This window comes from Drosophila montana, unplaced genomic scaffold (genome assembly GCF_035044405.1).
Source record: "Drosophila montana isolate Dmon_TW-CO22-7 unplaced genomic scaffold, ASM3504440v1 contig_2667_1, whole genome shotgun sequence".
Classification (NCBI taxonomy): domain Eukaryota; kingdom Metazoa; phylum Arthropoda; class Insecta; order Diptera; family Drosophilidae; genus Drosophila; species Drosophila montana.
In genome coordinates this window covers 367,429-384,139 of record NW_026997534.1, presented here as the reverse complement: position 1 = coordinate 384,139, position 16,711 = coordinate 367,429, and the positions used below count along the sequence as shown (strand labels likewise).

Here is a 16,711-nt window from a genome sequence, read left to right as displayed (position 1 = left end):
GCCAGGTTTGCCGCGTGAGAATCGAAATACTTAAAAATACTGCTTACGGCTGTTGACGTGCCTTGTGAATGTCAAAGGCTTTATTTATTCTAGAAAAAACGAACGCAGCCGGCTAAAATGTTTGGTTTAATTATTTCCGGTAGACTGGTGAGTTATTGTATACACTATAAGATAATCTAATACACACCCACCCAAACAGCCCCAAACCGATTTTGTTGCGGTAGATGAAAACAAGCTATTGATAAATGTGCCAGACATTGAAGCAGTCAATTATGTTGTTATTTTTTTAACTGGCATCTCACCCCTCCCCCTGGGCACCGCAGCAGCCATCTACTTCAGTTGGCCGGACGCGAATGCAGCACCCACCTGGCAATATCTGGGCCACATAAACAACAACAAACCATCAGCGATATTTAAAATAGCGCAGCTTAAGAAGGGCCACGAGCTGGAGACGCCGGCAAACGGCATGGTTTTTGGCGCCCAGGAAATCTCGCACATAGCACAAATCGGCATTTCGATTGAGCCCGAATTGACGGTGGCACAGCAAACTCCGGCGGTTGTAAGTCATAAATATATGCCACACTTGAAATATAAACACTAATATATACACTTTGCCCTTGCACAGTCCAGCGCCAACGATAACAAGCAATTTGGCCAACGTATGTTGGAGAACTTCTTTAATTATGCGTCCAGCTTTTGTGTAGGCGTGCCTGAGATACCACCCGCCACAACTGAAACATTTGTGCCTTTTTCCGTTGTCCAGAACTGGTACACAAACTTCCAGAGGCGCATGGAGCAGAATCCCAATTATTGGAAGCAGTGTTAATTGTATTTATATCATATCAGTTAGCTGAGAATATATACTTTAAGTACACATGTTGATGTCATTAACTAAAGACTTTATATTTTAGTTTTAATACAATACTTGGATTTTTTTTTGTAAACAAAATTCTGAAAGACTGAAATTTTGTTCACCTCTTTAGATTTTTACAGGCTGCTTGTGGGATCATCGGGAGCCGCTTCATCTTCAGATTTTTTCGATCGTTTACAAGATTTATTTTCATCTTTACCTTGCTTGTTATCTCTGTCAGCAGCTCTTTTGGGTGCTTCTCTATCATCTTTTGATTTATCTGACGGTACAACTTCTTTTTGAGCTAATTTAGGTTTCTTTCCTGAATCTCTTTCTTGTCCAGGGTTACGTGCTGGTGATGGAGCCGCTGCCGTTGCTCGTGCCTCTGCTGCCGAGGATTTATGTGCCGGAGAGGGTGAAGTTTTTGATGGTGGCCCTGCTGCTGCAGCGGGTGCCGCCTTTGCGGACGGTTTCGGTGTTTCAGCTTTTCCTGCTGGTGCTGGTGGCGCTCCCTTGGCACCTGCCTTTTGATCCCCCTTTGGGCCGCCCTCCTTCTTTTCGCCCTCCTTCTTATCGCCCTCCTTCTTTTCGCCCTTCTTATTTGGGTCCTCTTTCATTTTGGCCTGTTTTGCTTTCACCAAGCTAGCTTCGGACTGTTTGATTGCCGCTTTTTGCTCCTGCTCCTTAATCTCCTTAATGCGCTTCTTATTCTCCTCGGTCAGTTCGCCAAAGAGGCTAGTCATTATAGCATTATATTCGGTATAATGCTGCGCCTTGTTCCCTGTGGATGAGGCCGAGTTTGGTGCTCGTCCGAGATAGGTAATGCCACGGCTGTGGGTTGAATGCGTTTTAATTATTTCAAGGGATTAAAACTAAAGCAAATTGTGCTCTGGTTATTTATGTTTGCGCTTGCTGCAGAACAGCCGGCAAATTTTGGCAAGAGATTGTGACATACGAATACTCGTGCCCATATACATACATACATACTATATAATTTGTATACCTCTACATATATAAGTCTATTTGAACAATGCGATTGTCGCGCTGTTTGGCACGAGGGGTTTTTTAATTTCCTCTCTTGGCCAATCTTTCTTTTTTGTGGTCTGCAAAAAACAATTTGGCAAGCTGACACAATTCTATAGTCTATATAATCGAACGTGCACTCTATATATATATATGAGCATATATATGTTTTAGTTGCAGACACAATGTGCTTTAAATGCCATGAGAGAGCTGGCGATGTTTGTGTTTGTAACCCTTTTGCTAGGGCCAACAAGGGTACACTCATTGTTCTGATAACGCTTGCAACAGGTTACTTAAGACTATTAAATAACTTAAAAACTTCGAAAATCTAACCATTCTAAACAAAGAAATAATTTAGGGTGCCTATGCACCATACGATTCTTCGCAGTGTATTCAAAGTTCGACTTTGATTACGAGATAGACATCCGTATGTAAATTAATTGGCAAATATATGTTTGTAGAGAGCAGCGCATTGATTTCGCCTTTGTATATGCAGCAAGGCAACTTTTGTCTAGCTATTTGCTGTTTGTTGAAAGATGCCCCGTTTCGCCAGTTCGGGTTGCAGCCTAATCTTGAATGCAGCAACAAATTGCAGCGCGTGTGCGAATTTCGAAAAATAAATAACGCTAAAATCGAAACTAAAATAGGTCAACAACAGAGCAATCAAAATAAAAACGCGCGGGCGGTCGCTAATAATAATCATATTTCGCAAATGTTGCCTGACGCCATCATAAAGCATAAGGCTGAGTCAGCCATGTTGTCAACAGCAAATGTGAATGGTTTCCCGCTGCCGGAAGTGCCAATTGATGAGCAACGATTTCCGCTGCAGCAACTACAGAGGGCGCTGCTGTGCCACAGGCCGCAAGCCCAAGCGCAGCGCCAGCCGCAGCAACAGGCGAGATTTGCAAAGGCTGCGCCTGGAAAATTTCCTCTGCTGCAAATGGAATGCGCACATAACACACCACAATTCCCAGTGCAGCAGCCCAGGAATAATACCCAACCCATTGGTAGCGTAGCGATCGCAGCAATACCTAATCGATTTCCCGAGCAAATGATTCACTTGCCACGGCCGCACAGATTTCCTCTGCTATGCCAATTAACCAAGAGGAATTTCAATTATGCAGCTCAATCAATAAGCACGTTGTGGGAGAGCAGACCAACCGTGGCTGCGTCAAGGTCGACGATGCCTAACGAATTTCCCACAATTAAAAAACAATTTGTTAGCTTTCCCAATAATCAGCGTAGCTGTAAGGAGCTGCCCAATGCTGGGCATGGAAATGAAAACGAGGCAACAGCAACAACAGCAACAGCAACAACAACAGCGCTGCGAACGGATGTGGTGCCCACACCAACAACACAAGCGACAACAGCAACAACAACAACAACAATGACGCAGACGAGCCACAATATGAGCACTAAAATAGACATGCCTTTGCCTGTTGATGCTGTCAATGTTAATGATAATGATGATATTCATCACGATGATAATGATGATGTAGAGAAGGCGGTATTTGATAATGAACTCAACGCTGGCGAGCAAACATTCAACTTGAACGTGGAAGCCGAAGGCGTTGGCGACCAAAAGGAAATTGAGCAGCAACAGGCGAAAAATTTTCATGACGCCTTCGGGTGGCGACATGACAACAACAACAATAACAATAACAACAATAAGAACGACAATGGCGACGCCATGAATATTGCCAAAAATAAACGCAAAGTATGCGAGCAAAGCAACAAATTAGAGGCGACGGCAACAGCTCATAATGAGCTAAATATGACTAAAGAGCGGCAGTCAATATGCTTAGCCACTGAGCAGCAGAATCAAACAATGGCGATGCCAAACGCCTCCAATCGACAGCAGCGACCGCTGCGCCACTCAGACGCGCGCGAATCGTCGTCAGAGCAAGTGGATGGTCAGCAGCAGCAGCAGCAGCAGCAGAAGCAGCAGCAACAGACGCCACACGACGTAATCATCCCAGCCGTAAACGAGTCAGCGTCTATAGAGTCCTTCAAGTGTGCGGTACGCGCTCTGCTAGACGAGGGCGACAATCGTCTGTCGCGTTTGGATCTCGATTTGGTAGATCTATTGGCGCAGCTGATTGAGCAGTTGATTGGCACGCCCACGAGGAGCACGGGTAACCTTTGGAGCAGCGAGCAACAGCCGTCGGTTGAGCAGGTGGTCGGTGAATGCGGTGCGGACATGACTCTGACCAAAGTGTCTGACGACAGTGAAACAACAGCCGCAGCTGCTGACATTTTTAGCGAGCAAATCGAACAGCAGCCAGCGGAGCTGGATGAAAGCAACAGCAGCAACAACGGAAACTTCGGCAATCAAGGAGGCGACATGAAGTATGAGCTACTGAAGAGCACAGCTCGCTTGCCAGAAACTCTATCGAGTCGTCTGTCCAGCACAGCAGCAGCAACAGCAGCAGCAATTGCAACAGCAACGCCAGCAACAGCAGCAACAGTTGCTCCCGTCGTCGGGCTAACGAGTCGTATACGTGATATGGCTGGAAGTGTGCCAACGGCAGCCACATCGCGTCCGCTGCTGGGCGATATAAAGCGCAGCTCCACATCACGTGACGACATCTCAATTGATGTGGATTCGCTGCTGCCGGAACGCACGCGTTTGCGACGCCAGCGACGCATGCGCTCGCAGGAGTCGGTCGAGGAGAAGCCGGAGGATGTGATCGAGCGTCTGAACAAGTTGAAGGCGCGCATATCGGGCGCTCTCAACGAGGTCAAGGGCGTGCTCAAGCAGTACAGCACGGAGAGCGAAGCCGAGGCGGCCGGCGAGAAGTGGCTCGGACCGCCAGCGCCAGCGGCAACGCCAACGGCGGGAGCGGCAACGCCAACGGCGGGAGCGGAGGCGACGGCGGCGGAGCCAGTGCAATTTCGTTTTATAAAGAAAGTTCGCAGGCGCAGCTACTTCAACGAAGCAGACGAGGACAAGGAGCGTGAGCTGATGCAAGCAAAGGATGCAGCTTCAAGCAAAGCGATTGAGCAGCAGGCACAGGTCAAAGAAGAAATTGCAGCTGTGGCAGCTACAACAAGAGAGGAGGAGCTTAGAAAGCCAACAGAAGTGACTCCAGAGAGCAAGGTTAATGAGAAGCAGCAGCAGGAGCAGCATATAACAGCTGCCAGTGGAGATCTTAAACCAAAAGCAACAGAAAATGCAAAAATACAAGCCAAATTGGAGTTCCTGGCAAAGGTCCAAAGCGAACTCAAGTCAAAGCCCAAGCACAAAGAGCAAGTCAAAGCGGAGCCCAAGGAGGCAGACACAACAGCAACATCAGCCAAGGAGCAGCCCCAGGAGAAGTCTAGAGAGGCAGCCACAGAAGCAGCAGACATAAGAGAGCAATCCAAGAAAGCAACAGCAAGCAAGGATGCAGACACAACAGCAACAGCTGTCGAAATGCAGCCCAAGGAAGCGGAAACGGAAACGGCAACAGCTATCAAAGAGATGGGGAATGGATCTATTACACAAGAGCAGCCGCAGCAGCAGCCTGTGGAGGGCGTGGAGGCAACCTGCCCAACAGCAGCAGCTCTTCCAGCTGAGTCCGCAACGCAGCCGGCAAGCGTCAGAGACGAGCCCAAGAGCGCAACGGCAACTAAAAAGAAAATCATTGTTAAGGTGAGGAATCCACGACGTGCATCGATTGCTGCCGTGGAGCCATCCAAGATTAAGCCGGAGCCAGTGCCGATCGATGCACTGATACAAAGGCGACCCTCCGACTCGGAAGCGATTGTCAAGCGCAAGAAGAAGCAGAGATTAATGAGCAGCGCAACAGCTTCCGGCAGCAATGAGAGCTCGGCGACAGCAGCTCGGCCACAACCGCAACAGGCGACAACAACGACAACAAATGAACAACTTGTAGCTGCAAAGGTCAACAACAGCCACGCAGACACTGCCAAAAGCGTAACGAAGCCAACTGCCAAAAGCGCCGAGACGTTGCCAGGAGGAGCAGAGGCGACAGCGGCAACATCGCAAGCGGCGCCAAAACAATTGCCAATCGATGGATTTGAAAGCAATCGAGCAACAGGCATCGAGCAAAGCAGACGCGCCAGCCTGAAACTAGCCGAATTGGTGGGTGAAACGGTGCTGGTGGTGCCCGCAGCAGCAGCAGGAGCCACATCAGCAGCAGCAACAGCAATAGTAGGAGCAGCAGCGACAGCTTCAAGTGCAGTCCAGAGCCAGTCCAAAGAACCCATTAATCAGTTAATTAGCCTGCCCCAACAGGTGGTTGTCGGCGTTGACATTGAGGACGCCCCCGTTGATGTTGCAGTCGTCGACGCGACGCCACAAATAGCAGCGACATTGAGCGAAGTGTCGCACGAAGAGTCATCGCCACAGCAACAACAACAACACGAACAACAAGAGCAACAACTACAACAACAATTGATACCTGCAGCTACAAAAGACAACGCACAGGCGCCGCCCAACAACAGTCTAGCCGCCATGCCGGAGCTGAAAGTAGTTGCGGGTCCGGTGCAGCCCGTCAAGATTGAGACGGTTGAGCAGCCGCATGATGAAACCGATTTGGTGGTGGCCAAAAAGCGGTCGCCGCATCTTAAGAAACTGGTGCGCAAGAGTTCGATAGACAAGGGCAAGGAGAAGCTGAGCCAGTCGGGCGATTCGGTCAAGCTGAACAACATACTCAAGGATAAGAACAAGATCGGGGATCTAGCGAATCGGCTCAACAAGCAAACGCCGCCCAAGAAGCAGAGCAAGGCAAGCAAGGAGCAGGCGGCAGCAACAACCACAGAGCAGCAGGAAAATGCTACAGATACAGAAATCTCGAATGAAACGCAACTCGAGCCGGAAACGGAAGCGGACAAGGCAGCAGCGGAAACTCCGACGGCGCCAGCAGCCAAAAAGCCGCGACAGATCAAGAAGAAGGTGATTATCAAGCGGCAGAAGCGACGACTCTCCATTGGCGACACATTCTTCATACAGCAGGAGCCGGAGCCGGAGCCCAAGCTGGACGAGATCGAGACAATCGAGAAGGCCATCGCCTATGTGACCGATGATGAGGCGGACGCCGAACCAGAGCCGCTGGAAAAGGAGCCACCGAAGCCGCTGAAATCCTGCCTGCATGTTCGTGAATATAAAATCGGCGATCTGGTGCTCTATGCGGAACGTTATCGCAAGACGCAGGTGCGCTGGAAGCGTGGTCGCATCCTGGAGCGCATCACCAGCATTTCGTACAAGCTCGACATCGAGGGCAAGGAGGTGCCCGCCCACATCAGCTACATCAAGAAGTACACGGGACGCAAGGTGAAGTTCGTGGGCAAAGAGTATCTGGACATTGACTACGAGCAGGTGGTGGAGGAGGAGCGACGCGCGCGCAGCTACAGCATCTGGAATATGGTCTAAGCCATAAAAGACGCCCCAAATTGGAGCAGCAAGAGCCAATAAATCTGTGTAAGTGTGTCCTCCGGATTGTGTTCGTTCGCCCTTTTGACAGCGTAGCTTAGCCCCAAAGAGTTTTGAGTGGAATTAGAAAAATTTTTGGTTTGTTCACGCAACAATGGAATTTTTTTAAGGATCTCAGGCATGACATTCAGTTAACTTTTAGTGTTTGTCTCTAGCTAGTTTTATATAACCTGTAAATATATGTGTATATGTATCTTTAGTTTAGCTCTATATCCTAGTGTTAGTTCTAATATTGTATGTACGTAAATTATTCCAAGGATTCAGAGCGACTCGTTCAACTGTTATTGCTCGCTGCAAAGTAACGAGTGGCGAGTAGCGAGTAACGAGTCGCGAGTAGCGAGCGTGTCGCTCAACAGTAACGAATTTGTTATAAAATTTCACGTTGCCTTTCGTTTAAAAGTTTAGTTTACCATTTAAGCAAAAACCATAAAATATATTTATAAAAAAAAAAAAACAAACAAACAATGAAATCAAATGTTAAATAAAGAGAACCAAATATTTCAACTATGCGCATTTCGTATTATTTACATCATCACATTGCGATCATCATCAGCAAGAATTTTGAATACAATTACTCATAAAATTTTTATGAATTTGTTTATATCAAAGTTGTGCTTTATTTTTCTTTTCGTATTGCTTTCTACGTTACCCTTAGCGCCCGCCGCTCTCCCCGCCCTGTTATTCAATATATATTTATAGATTCTGCAGCTGTGTGTGTATATATAACATCATATATTGAAATGAATGAATAAAATCGAAAAACCCAGGCCAGACGAACAACAGATCTCTGACCTGTGCCCGTGGTTCTCCCTGCCTTTTGCCCCTGCTTTTTGCACTTGTCGCCCACAGGGTCGTGTTTTATAAATAGGCCTCAGGCCATATAGCTCTCTGGCCAGCTCTGGCATATCTTATCTATATACACTAACGAACAGAAAATCGGAAAATCTTTCGCCCACTCCATCAACGTCGGCGCTCGCATCCCTGAGATGTGGCAGAGAAATGCGTGTCATTAATAAAACTTTGGCGTAATGCATTAAACCAAAAATCGAGACACTTTAGAAAAAACAAAAGCTACACAAATTGTTTGCCTTTCGTTGAGGAATCAGTGGAGGGGGGAGAGGAGAGAGCGGGGGGCACATCTCATAATTGATTGCCAAGGCGTCGCTTGGGGCTTTTTGGTAGAGAAATCCCTCAAAATTATTGCCTTGCCTTTGGTACATGAAAACATTTCATTTGCGCTGACAACAACAAACAACAAAGAAAAACACATGAAAATACATACACATCTATTATATATACATATATATAGTATATATAGTACTCATGTGCCATATACATATGATGGTACTTATTTGTGGCATAGTCTAGCAAATATGCTACATTCCTGGGATTTAACAGCGCATCTTTGTGTGCCCGGCGCTTTTCATTCAATTTTGATGGCTGGCAACATCGAGCAGACGCGATTAGGAATATATATATAAATATGCATATACATATGTTTAATGCATAAATGAATTATAAACAGGGACATGCACAATTTCATGCACATTGAAAATCATATCTAGATGAAAACTATGTGAATGCTTCTCGCTTGGGATGTAAGTTATTGATATTATGCTTAAATTAAAGAAATGTTCTTTCAGCTCAAAACATATAACTATTTGTTCTGATAAACTGGCTCATGGGTAATGAAAGCATCGTCTTCAAAATTAGTTTCAAAAGCCCGACATAATAAATAAGTGTTTGAGCTATTTTCAAAATTCCACCCGCAAGTGTGAAATATTCGCGGAAAACGGTGCTATGAAACTTATTTGTTTATCATCCGAAGGGCCTTTAACTCAGTTTCAAAGATCTTTGTGAAAAATCACATGAGATTTTCACACTTTTCGCAAAATCCACCAATTTGTGGTGGAAAATGGGAATCAAAGATTAGTTGGGCCACTTTTCGGATTCAAACTCATATCCAAGGATTATGAAAATTCACTTGATAAATGTTTCGACAAATTGAATCAATTCTAAGTTCTACTCTATAAAATGGATATTTCAACGATTACTTCTTTATGTTTTTCATCAGTTTCCATATCAATATATACAATCAATATATATATATATTCCATATACAATATCTGTAAATACAGTTCTTAATAGGCGAAGAATGGTTGGAAGAAAAAACCTGGATCCATACAATAATTTCAAAATTTATCCTAAAATTTTTGCCTGATCAAAGTTGAAATTGTTAATAATATTTAGAAAAATGTCGAAATGTTTAGATTTAGTTTTGTTTTTGTCTTCTTCTTGAATTGTCTGCAGTGCGAAATGTGCCGCACGAGGCCTTCGTATGTTTAGGGAAACAACTTTGTGGCACTTTCTGGGGACCACAAAATATTTCCATAAATCAGCGCACAAATTTAGCGAGCCACTCGGGCGCGCTATTAGCAGGACGACTAGCACATAGGCGATAAATATATATATATATTGTATGTATATGTCGCCACATTAAAATTTAATGTCGAATTCAACAAGAAATGGCAACGGCACAAATGCTAAATTCAATATAAAAACCGGGCCGAAACTACACATAGAAGAGGGGGGAGGGTTGTATGGGGGCGGGGGCGTTGTTTAGTATCAAACGCCGACTAAAAACTGTGCCAAGTTCCTTGCGCTAGTTTCATGCGACAGCGACATGGACATCCACATCCACAGCCACAGCCACATCGAGATGGCTGTCTCGCAATTTGCTCAAAGTGCATAGCTGAGAGCGAGGCCAGGCTAATTACTAACAACGCAAAAACCAAATTGAAAATAATTATTGGAGCCTTCAAATGGCCAACATGCTGCCATTAATCGCAATCACAGAGAATCAACATTTCTCTCCTCATTTACTCAGCTGAAATCAAGGAAATAACGTTGAATCAACACGTGAACTTTCGCAAGGTCAAATCCAAATATATTTAACAAAAAAAAAAATGAGAAAAAACTTTCCAAAAGATCACTCGAAGAAAGGCCAAACATTAATCTGACGTGAAATATTTTCAAATGTTTACGAAATACGCGCATTCTCTATAAATCTAATGGGAGGAGCAGCGAGATTAGCCTTCAAGCGTTTTTTTTTTCGTGTATGCCCTGTAAATACTGAACATGTCAGTGGGGTATATTCAAGATTGGGGAGAGTATGGCACGGGCGTAATATTATATGCAAATTAAATTGTGTTTCTGTTTAAGAAAGTCTTCAGAGAACGTTTCTACTGTTTTTGCCAAAGTCCATTCTATAAGTAAGGGATTCGGGGAATTTAATAGGCAAAATCCAATAGTAAGATAATCTACGATTTAAAGAAATATGCTATCTATGGACTTCCTGATGTTATATGTTTATTCTATTCGATCTCAGACTATATGAATAACTTACGCGAAATGTAATATCCAAGTTCCCATCAAGTTAACTCCCAAAAAGTTTTCTTTAAACTTGGAACTATCAGTTAATTTAAGCTATAATCCAATAGTATAATCCACGTAATGCGATTCGAGATCTTTTATAGAAAATTTCTGTAGATGCATTCTATTCAATCTGCAAACTGCATTCTATTCAATCTCAGGGAATAAGTTAGACAAAATTTAGTATCGAAGTTCTCATTAAGCTACCTCACAAAAAGTTTGCTTCAAGTAAAGCTGAATATCAGTAGTATGAACATCCACGTAAAACGCTTTGGAAGTTTTCATAAGAAAATTCTATAGATTTCTTTACATTATAAGTTCATTCAGAACTCGCAATTAAACAAAATGCCATATAGTATGATAATCCAACGATCACCAAATCAAGTACTCGCTTTGTTCATATCTATTTACAGGGTATATGGCTAGTCGGCTTTGCCGGAGGATTCTCGCGCTGTTTTTGGGGGCGACGGACGTTGCTTGGCACACGTTTCGCTTTTGGGGTTTTCTTATTCGAAAATCGATTAAAGTGAAAAAATCAGCTAATAGTTGGTTTTGGTGTCAACCGCTGCCCGATATGGCGTCATGTGGCCCGACGCCATTTTGAATCATGGCAAGCGTTTTGGCGCTGGCAAAAAAAGTCGTCACCGACAACGCCGAGAATCGTTCATCAATTGACAATTTGAAGGCGCGTCGCACCTGAATCATTTGGCGGCGTGGCAGTAGACCAAGGCCTGGCATTGCGCCTTGGCATTTAGAGAAACGTTCGGATAAACCAAAGAAAATGATTGCCAAATCGTTGGCAAATGGGAGGTGACAACCCTGTTATACAAGTGAAATACGAGCTGCTAAAGCACTGAAAAGTCACACTTACTTGTCGGCCTCCATCTGCAGAAGGGTTGTGTCGAAGCGCGGCTGGACATAGCTCCAGGCGCCTTGGTTCTTGTGCTCCTCCTGAAACCAGACGAGCTCTGCTTTTTCATACTTTTTAACCTGCTCCAAGACCAGATCATAGGGAAACGGGCAGATCTGTAATTAATTAATAATTAATATATTATTTAATTGATTTTGTTCCAAGCCAAGTTACCTGCTCCACGCGCACGAGGGCGCAAGTTTGTTCCTGCTGGTGATCCTCGCGCTCCTTGAGCAGATCGTAGTATACTTTGCCCGTGCAGAAAACCAACTGTTTGACGATTTCCGGGCATTGGGAGGCGTTACCCGTGTCGGGTATGACGCGCTGGAACGCGCTGCACTCGTTGAAGTCACGGAAAGGACTGCGCGCCTTTGGATGACGCAGCAGAGATTTGGGTGAGAAATTGATTAGAGGCTTGCGGAAACCCATGGCCACCTGACGCCGCAGTGCATGGAAGAGATTCGCTGGCGTCGTCAGATTGGTCACAATCCAATTGACGTTCATCAGCTGGCGGGCCACATGATCCGAGTCGCACATGTCCGGAAAGCAATCGGGATCATCATCGCTGAGTTGTAGAAAGCGTTCGATGCGACCGGACGAATGCTCAGGGCCCATGCCCTCCATGCTGTGGGGCAGGAACACACACAGGCCGGATTGACGCACCCATTTGGTCTCGCCGCTGGCCAAGAAGGTGTCTATGATGGGCTGGGCGGTGTTGGCGAAGTCGCCGAACTGCGCCTCCCAGATGACCAGGGTGTTGGGATTGGCCATCGAATAGCCCATTTCGAAGCCCAAGATGGCGCACTCCGACAACGAGCTGTTGCAGACATCGTAGGGCGCCTGATCGGGATACAGATGCTGCAGCGAATTGTAGCACGCTTTGTCCTTTGTCTGATGGTGCAGCACATGATGACGATGCGAGAAGGTGCCGCGCTCCACATCCTGCCCGGATATGCGCACATGTATGCCATCCTTAACCAGCGAGCCAATGGCAAATGCCTCGCCCAGCGACCAATCGGCTACCTTCTCCTTAATCATGTTCTTGCGCAGGCCCAAAATACGCAGGATGCCTCTGAAGAAAAAGAAAGTCCATTTGAATGATAAAAAATTATAGATGGATTTGTCCTGACTGAGTTATAATTAACTCACAGTCCAAGCTATTTGAGCGACGAACCAGCAAACGAGAAGTCGCCGGCTCAAATTCAGCAATAATTATTAATTATTTGCTGATTAGAGAGAAAAGCAAAGAAATTTGAGTGGCTCGGCGTCTGTTTAAAAGTAGCGTGGTTTTTACCCGGGCATCGCCGGGTAATTTCTTCTTTTTTACTATATAACTTACTTGTGCACTTCGAACTTATGTTCAGGTGGCGGCGGCGAGGAATATATTTCGCCAATATGCTGTAGAATTTTCATGTTAACTCCCGTTGGACACACCCTTAGACGATCTCGGCCCTGGAAATAGCCGGGCCAAGGGGAATCCAGCCAATGGGAATTCTGCAAGACATTAACAATGGCAGTTAAAATATTTATCAGCTCCGAGCTTGGTTAGTTCGACTGACCTTAAATGTTTTTATCTTCTTGGACTCTTCGAAGGCCTCATTGCAGATAGTATCATACTTCTTGACCATTTCCGTGTATTCGTCCATTTTGATAACCCCATCCCGGGTGAGCTTCTCCGCATACTGCACCGTGCAGTTCTTGAGCTTGCGTATGCGCTGGTACATGAGAGGCTGGGTGAACATCGGCTCGTCGGCCTCGTTGTGGCCATTGCGGCGATAGCCGACAATATCAATGACCACATCCTTGTGGAATTTCGCCCGCCAAAGTGCAGCAACACGGGCGCAGTGCACGCACGCCTCCGGATCGTCGGCATTCACATGGAATATGGGCGCGTTGACAACGCGAGCAACATCCGTGCAGTAGCGGGAGGAGCGGGAGAAGCGCGGATCTGTGGTGAAGCCCACCTGATTGTTGGACACGACATGAATTGTTCCGTGCGTGGTGTACGACGGCAGATCGGACATGTGTATGGACTCGTAGACAACGCCCTGGCCGCAGAACGACGCATCGCCGTGTATCAGCATGGGCAGAACCTTATTGCCCTGATAGTCACCGCGCAGGAACATCTCGGCGCGTGCCTTGCCCAGCACCACCGGATTAACGAACTCCAGATGCGACGGATTGGCCACAACGGTGATGCGCACGTTCTTATTGGACTGCCGATTCAGGCGCTCCGTAAACAGACCCAAATGGTATTTGACATCACCGGAGCCCGAGTCGGTGGCTTTCAGGCCATGAAACTGGGATAGAATCTCCTTCATCGGCTTGCGACAGACATTGGCCAAGACATTCAGACGTCCGCGATGCGCCATGCCAATGAGGACGGACTCGACGCCACACTTGTTCGACTGATCGATAATCTCCTTCATGACGGGTATCATAATATCGCAACCCTCCAGTCCGAAGCGCTTCTCGGAGCTGAATTTTTTAGCCAAAAAGTTCTCAAAGCCCGTGGAGCGTGTTAGACGCTCAAGGATCAGTTTCTTCTCTTCGGGCTTGAAGTTGATCACGCCGGGCTTCTCAAAGTGCTGGCGTATCCAGTTGCTCTTAAAGATCGACGTTATCATCATGTACTCCACACCAATATGACCGCAATAGACCCGTTCCAAGCGATCCAGAATTTCTCTGCGAAGATTATAGATAGATATAGATAAGATAATACCATAAATCTGAGGCACTTACCGAAGCGGCAGGAACTGCTCGTCGCCGCCAATCAACGTGGACTTGGGTAGCTTGAACAGGGCATTCAAATCATCTGTGTGTGGAGAGGGGATCAGATTATTATCCGGAAATCTCTAAATCTCTAAGGTAAATCTTACTGAAGATGTAGGAATAATGCTGTCGCAGCACAGCCCTCGCGGCCTGCATCTTCTTGTCATCCGTGGCGAGGGAATGGCCAGTTGGTCCCACAATGCCCAACGGATCCAAATCAGCGGCCAGATGACCGCGCGTCTGGTAGGCTCTAATAATGGCCTGTACGACCAAATGATCGTCTATGTACTTCCAGTCGGCCTCCGGAGCAGGAGTCGGAGCAGTAGATCCGGCACGTTCTGCCACTGAGGTTGGTTGCCATTTACGTTTCTTGGGCTGACGCTGACGTGCCGACGATATGCTGCGTGGCTTGCCACTGAAGTAGGCATCCCAGGACTGCAAAACAAATCCAATTATAATCTTGACTTGACTGAACTTGGCCGCTTACCTGATCCACGGAGCCGGGATCCTTGGACCACTTCGAATACAATTTGTCAATGTAAATGGCATTGCCGCCGTTGGCCAAACTGTCGGCTTCATCGGTGGTTCCCTTTTTTTTTGAATACTGCTTTTTGGCTATTAGCAGCGCCCGCTGTGCCGCATTATAGCGCGTGTATTCGTGCCGCAGGCTCTGGGCCAATATTGTTTGTCCGAGACGGCCTTGGCTGGGATTCATGGCTGCGCACCCGCAGTATAAAGCTACTTTTAAAACTTCACGCTAATTTTGAAGAAAATTTTTAATTTTGATTGGCAACTTTTCCGTATTTTTCTTTTGCTTTTTTTTTTATGCTTTCTCTGAATTACATGATAAACTATATGAATTATTTGCGTTTTAAAATGTAAATCAATTTTTATTTGTCAGAGAATTTTACTATTTTTACATCTATTTGAAGTATTAAGTTTTCCACAGAGCATGCCGAGATTCGAAATATATTGAATACCGTCAAGTTTCTATTTGCGTGGCTTCTCCTCTGGCTTTGGACTCTTCGCTATAATTTTGACAATTTCTTCGGGCTTCTTTCGGTCCAAGGACTTGTGACCCTTCATCTTTTCAATGCGTTCCAGCTGCGATTTGATAAAATCTCGTCGCGTACAAAAGGGTTTCTCCTTCAAAGCCTCCTTAACACGTTCCACAGCCCGCAGATGCTCGGCCAGCTCAACTGGTTTCTTCGGTTCAATTTTGTCTTTCTTGGAAGTCGTTTTGTTTGGTTGCTGTCGCTTGGGCTTGGCTATGATCTTTAAACTATCTCTGTGTTTCGGTTTCTTGGCTTCCTCTTTTACATTTTGGGAGACAGGCATATCTTCGGTAGTTGGACTTAATATTATAGTTCCAATCACGTAGTTTTTCTCTTGCGCGGGCGGCTTCGAAGTCATTTCAGCTGAATCGTTTGAACTATTCGATTTTTCTTTCTGATCAATTATTTCAACAGAATCGGTTGAACTGCCAGATCCTTCCTTCGGAGTAGTTACTCCAACGGAATCGGTTAAGTCTACTGATTTTTCTTTCTGAGCTGTTTTTTCAACGGAATCGGTTAAACTTCCAACAATTGTTGTTTCAACGGCATTTTGAGTATCCTTAACAGATTTCGCTGCCTTGGCTAACTCCAGTTTGGCGCACAGATCATAAAAATCGACGTCACCCAATTTTTCTAGCGCTGCATCAAATGAGGCACAGTTCTCGGGCAGAGTATCTAGATTCTGAGTTGCTGTGCGCGAAAAACTTTCTATTTTCCCTACATTCTTACTTTGCAAAACGTCATTAAAATATAGCTGCCAGGACTGTCATAGAAACGCATACACTGTATACATAGTTTATGAAAGGGTATTAAAATTTTCATTTTACCTTATGTACAGAATTGGGGTCCTTAATCCATTTCGAGAAGAGATATTCCATATAATTTGCATTGGCGTCGCTAACAAAACAATTTCCTTTGACCTTATCCTTGGACAATTTAAAAGCATCGAATTTGATTTCTGTTTTCAGGTTGGACTCATTTTTGTCGGCGTCTTTCCTTGCACCCCCATCATTTTGACAACCTGTGCTGAAACGTTGAACTCGTGGCCCTGAAAATGAGAGCATTGAAACAATTTTGAATTTTGTATAAGCAGACATATCTCTTTGTTATTATTTTTCCTTAAAATTTAGTTGCCAAAAAAAATTAAGCCCAATAAAAGGCCTACTATTTTAACGGTTAAACGTTTTGAGTGCTGCAAAACGCACGCAACAGTACTGTACAACGATTGTGCG

The 16,711-nt window shown here is 45.5% G+C and overlaps 3 protein-coding genes across 3 annotated transcripts; 2 read left to right on the top strand and 1 right to left on the bottom strand.

The window, feature by feature from the left end:
- The first annotated feature begins 19 nt into the window (after window positions 1-19).
- Window positions 20-924, top strand: LOC135429452 (protein OPI10 homolog). The gene is made up of 3 exons (XM_064683756.1): window positions 20-147; window positions 200-559; window positions 626-924. Exons 1-3 carry the CDS (start codon window positions 118-120, stop codon window positions 824-826), a joined length of 591 nt encoding a protein of 196 aa, XP_064539826.1. The 5' UTR covers window positions 20-117; the 3' UTR covers window positions 827-924.
- LOC135429448 (2-oxoglutarate dehydrogenase-like, mitochondrial) lies at window positions 883-16,627 on the bottom strand. The gene is made up of 9 exons (XM_064683747.1): window positions 16,307-16,627; window positions 14,912-16,242; window positions 14,532-14,859; window positions 14,395-14,467; window positions 13,212-14,337; window positions 12,992-13,146; window positions 11,827-12,724; window positions 11,614-11,768; window positions 883-1,681 (listed from the first exon to the last, which is right to left on the bottom strand). Exons 2-9 carry the CDS (start codon window positions 15,137-15,139, stop codon window positions 988-990), a joined length of 3,657 nt encoding a protein of 1,218 aa, XP_064539817.1. The 5' UTR covers window positions 15,140-16,242; window positions 16,307-16,627; the 3' UTR covers window positions 883-987.
- On the top strand, window positions 2,475-7,817 carry LOC135429447 (pneumococcal serine-rich repeat protein). Its single transcript, XM_064683746.1, has one exon. The coding sequence runs from the start codon at window positions 2,586-2,588 to the stop codon at window positions 7,248-7,250; it is 4,665 nt and encodes a 1,554-aa protein (XP_064539816.1). The 5' UTR covers window positions 2,475-2,585; the 3' UTR covers window positions 7,251-7,817.
- Window positions 16,628-16,711: the final 84 nt, after the last annotated feature.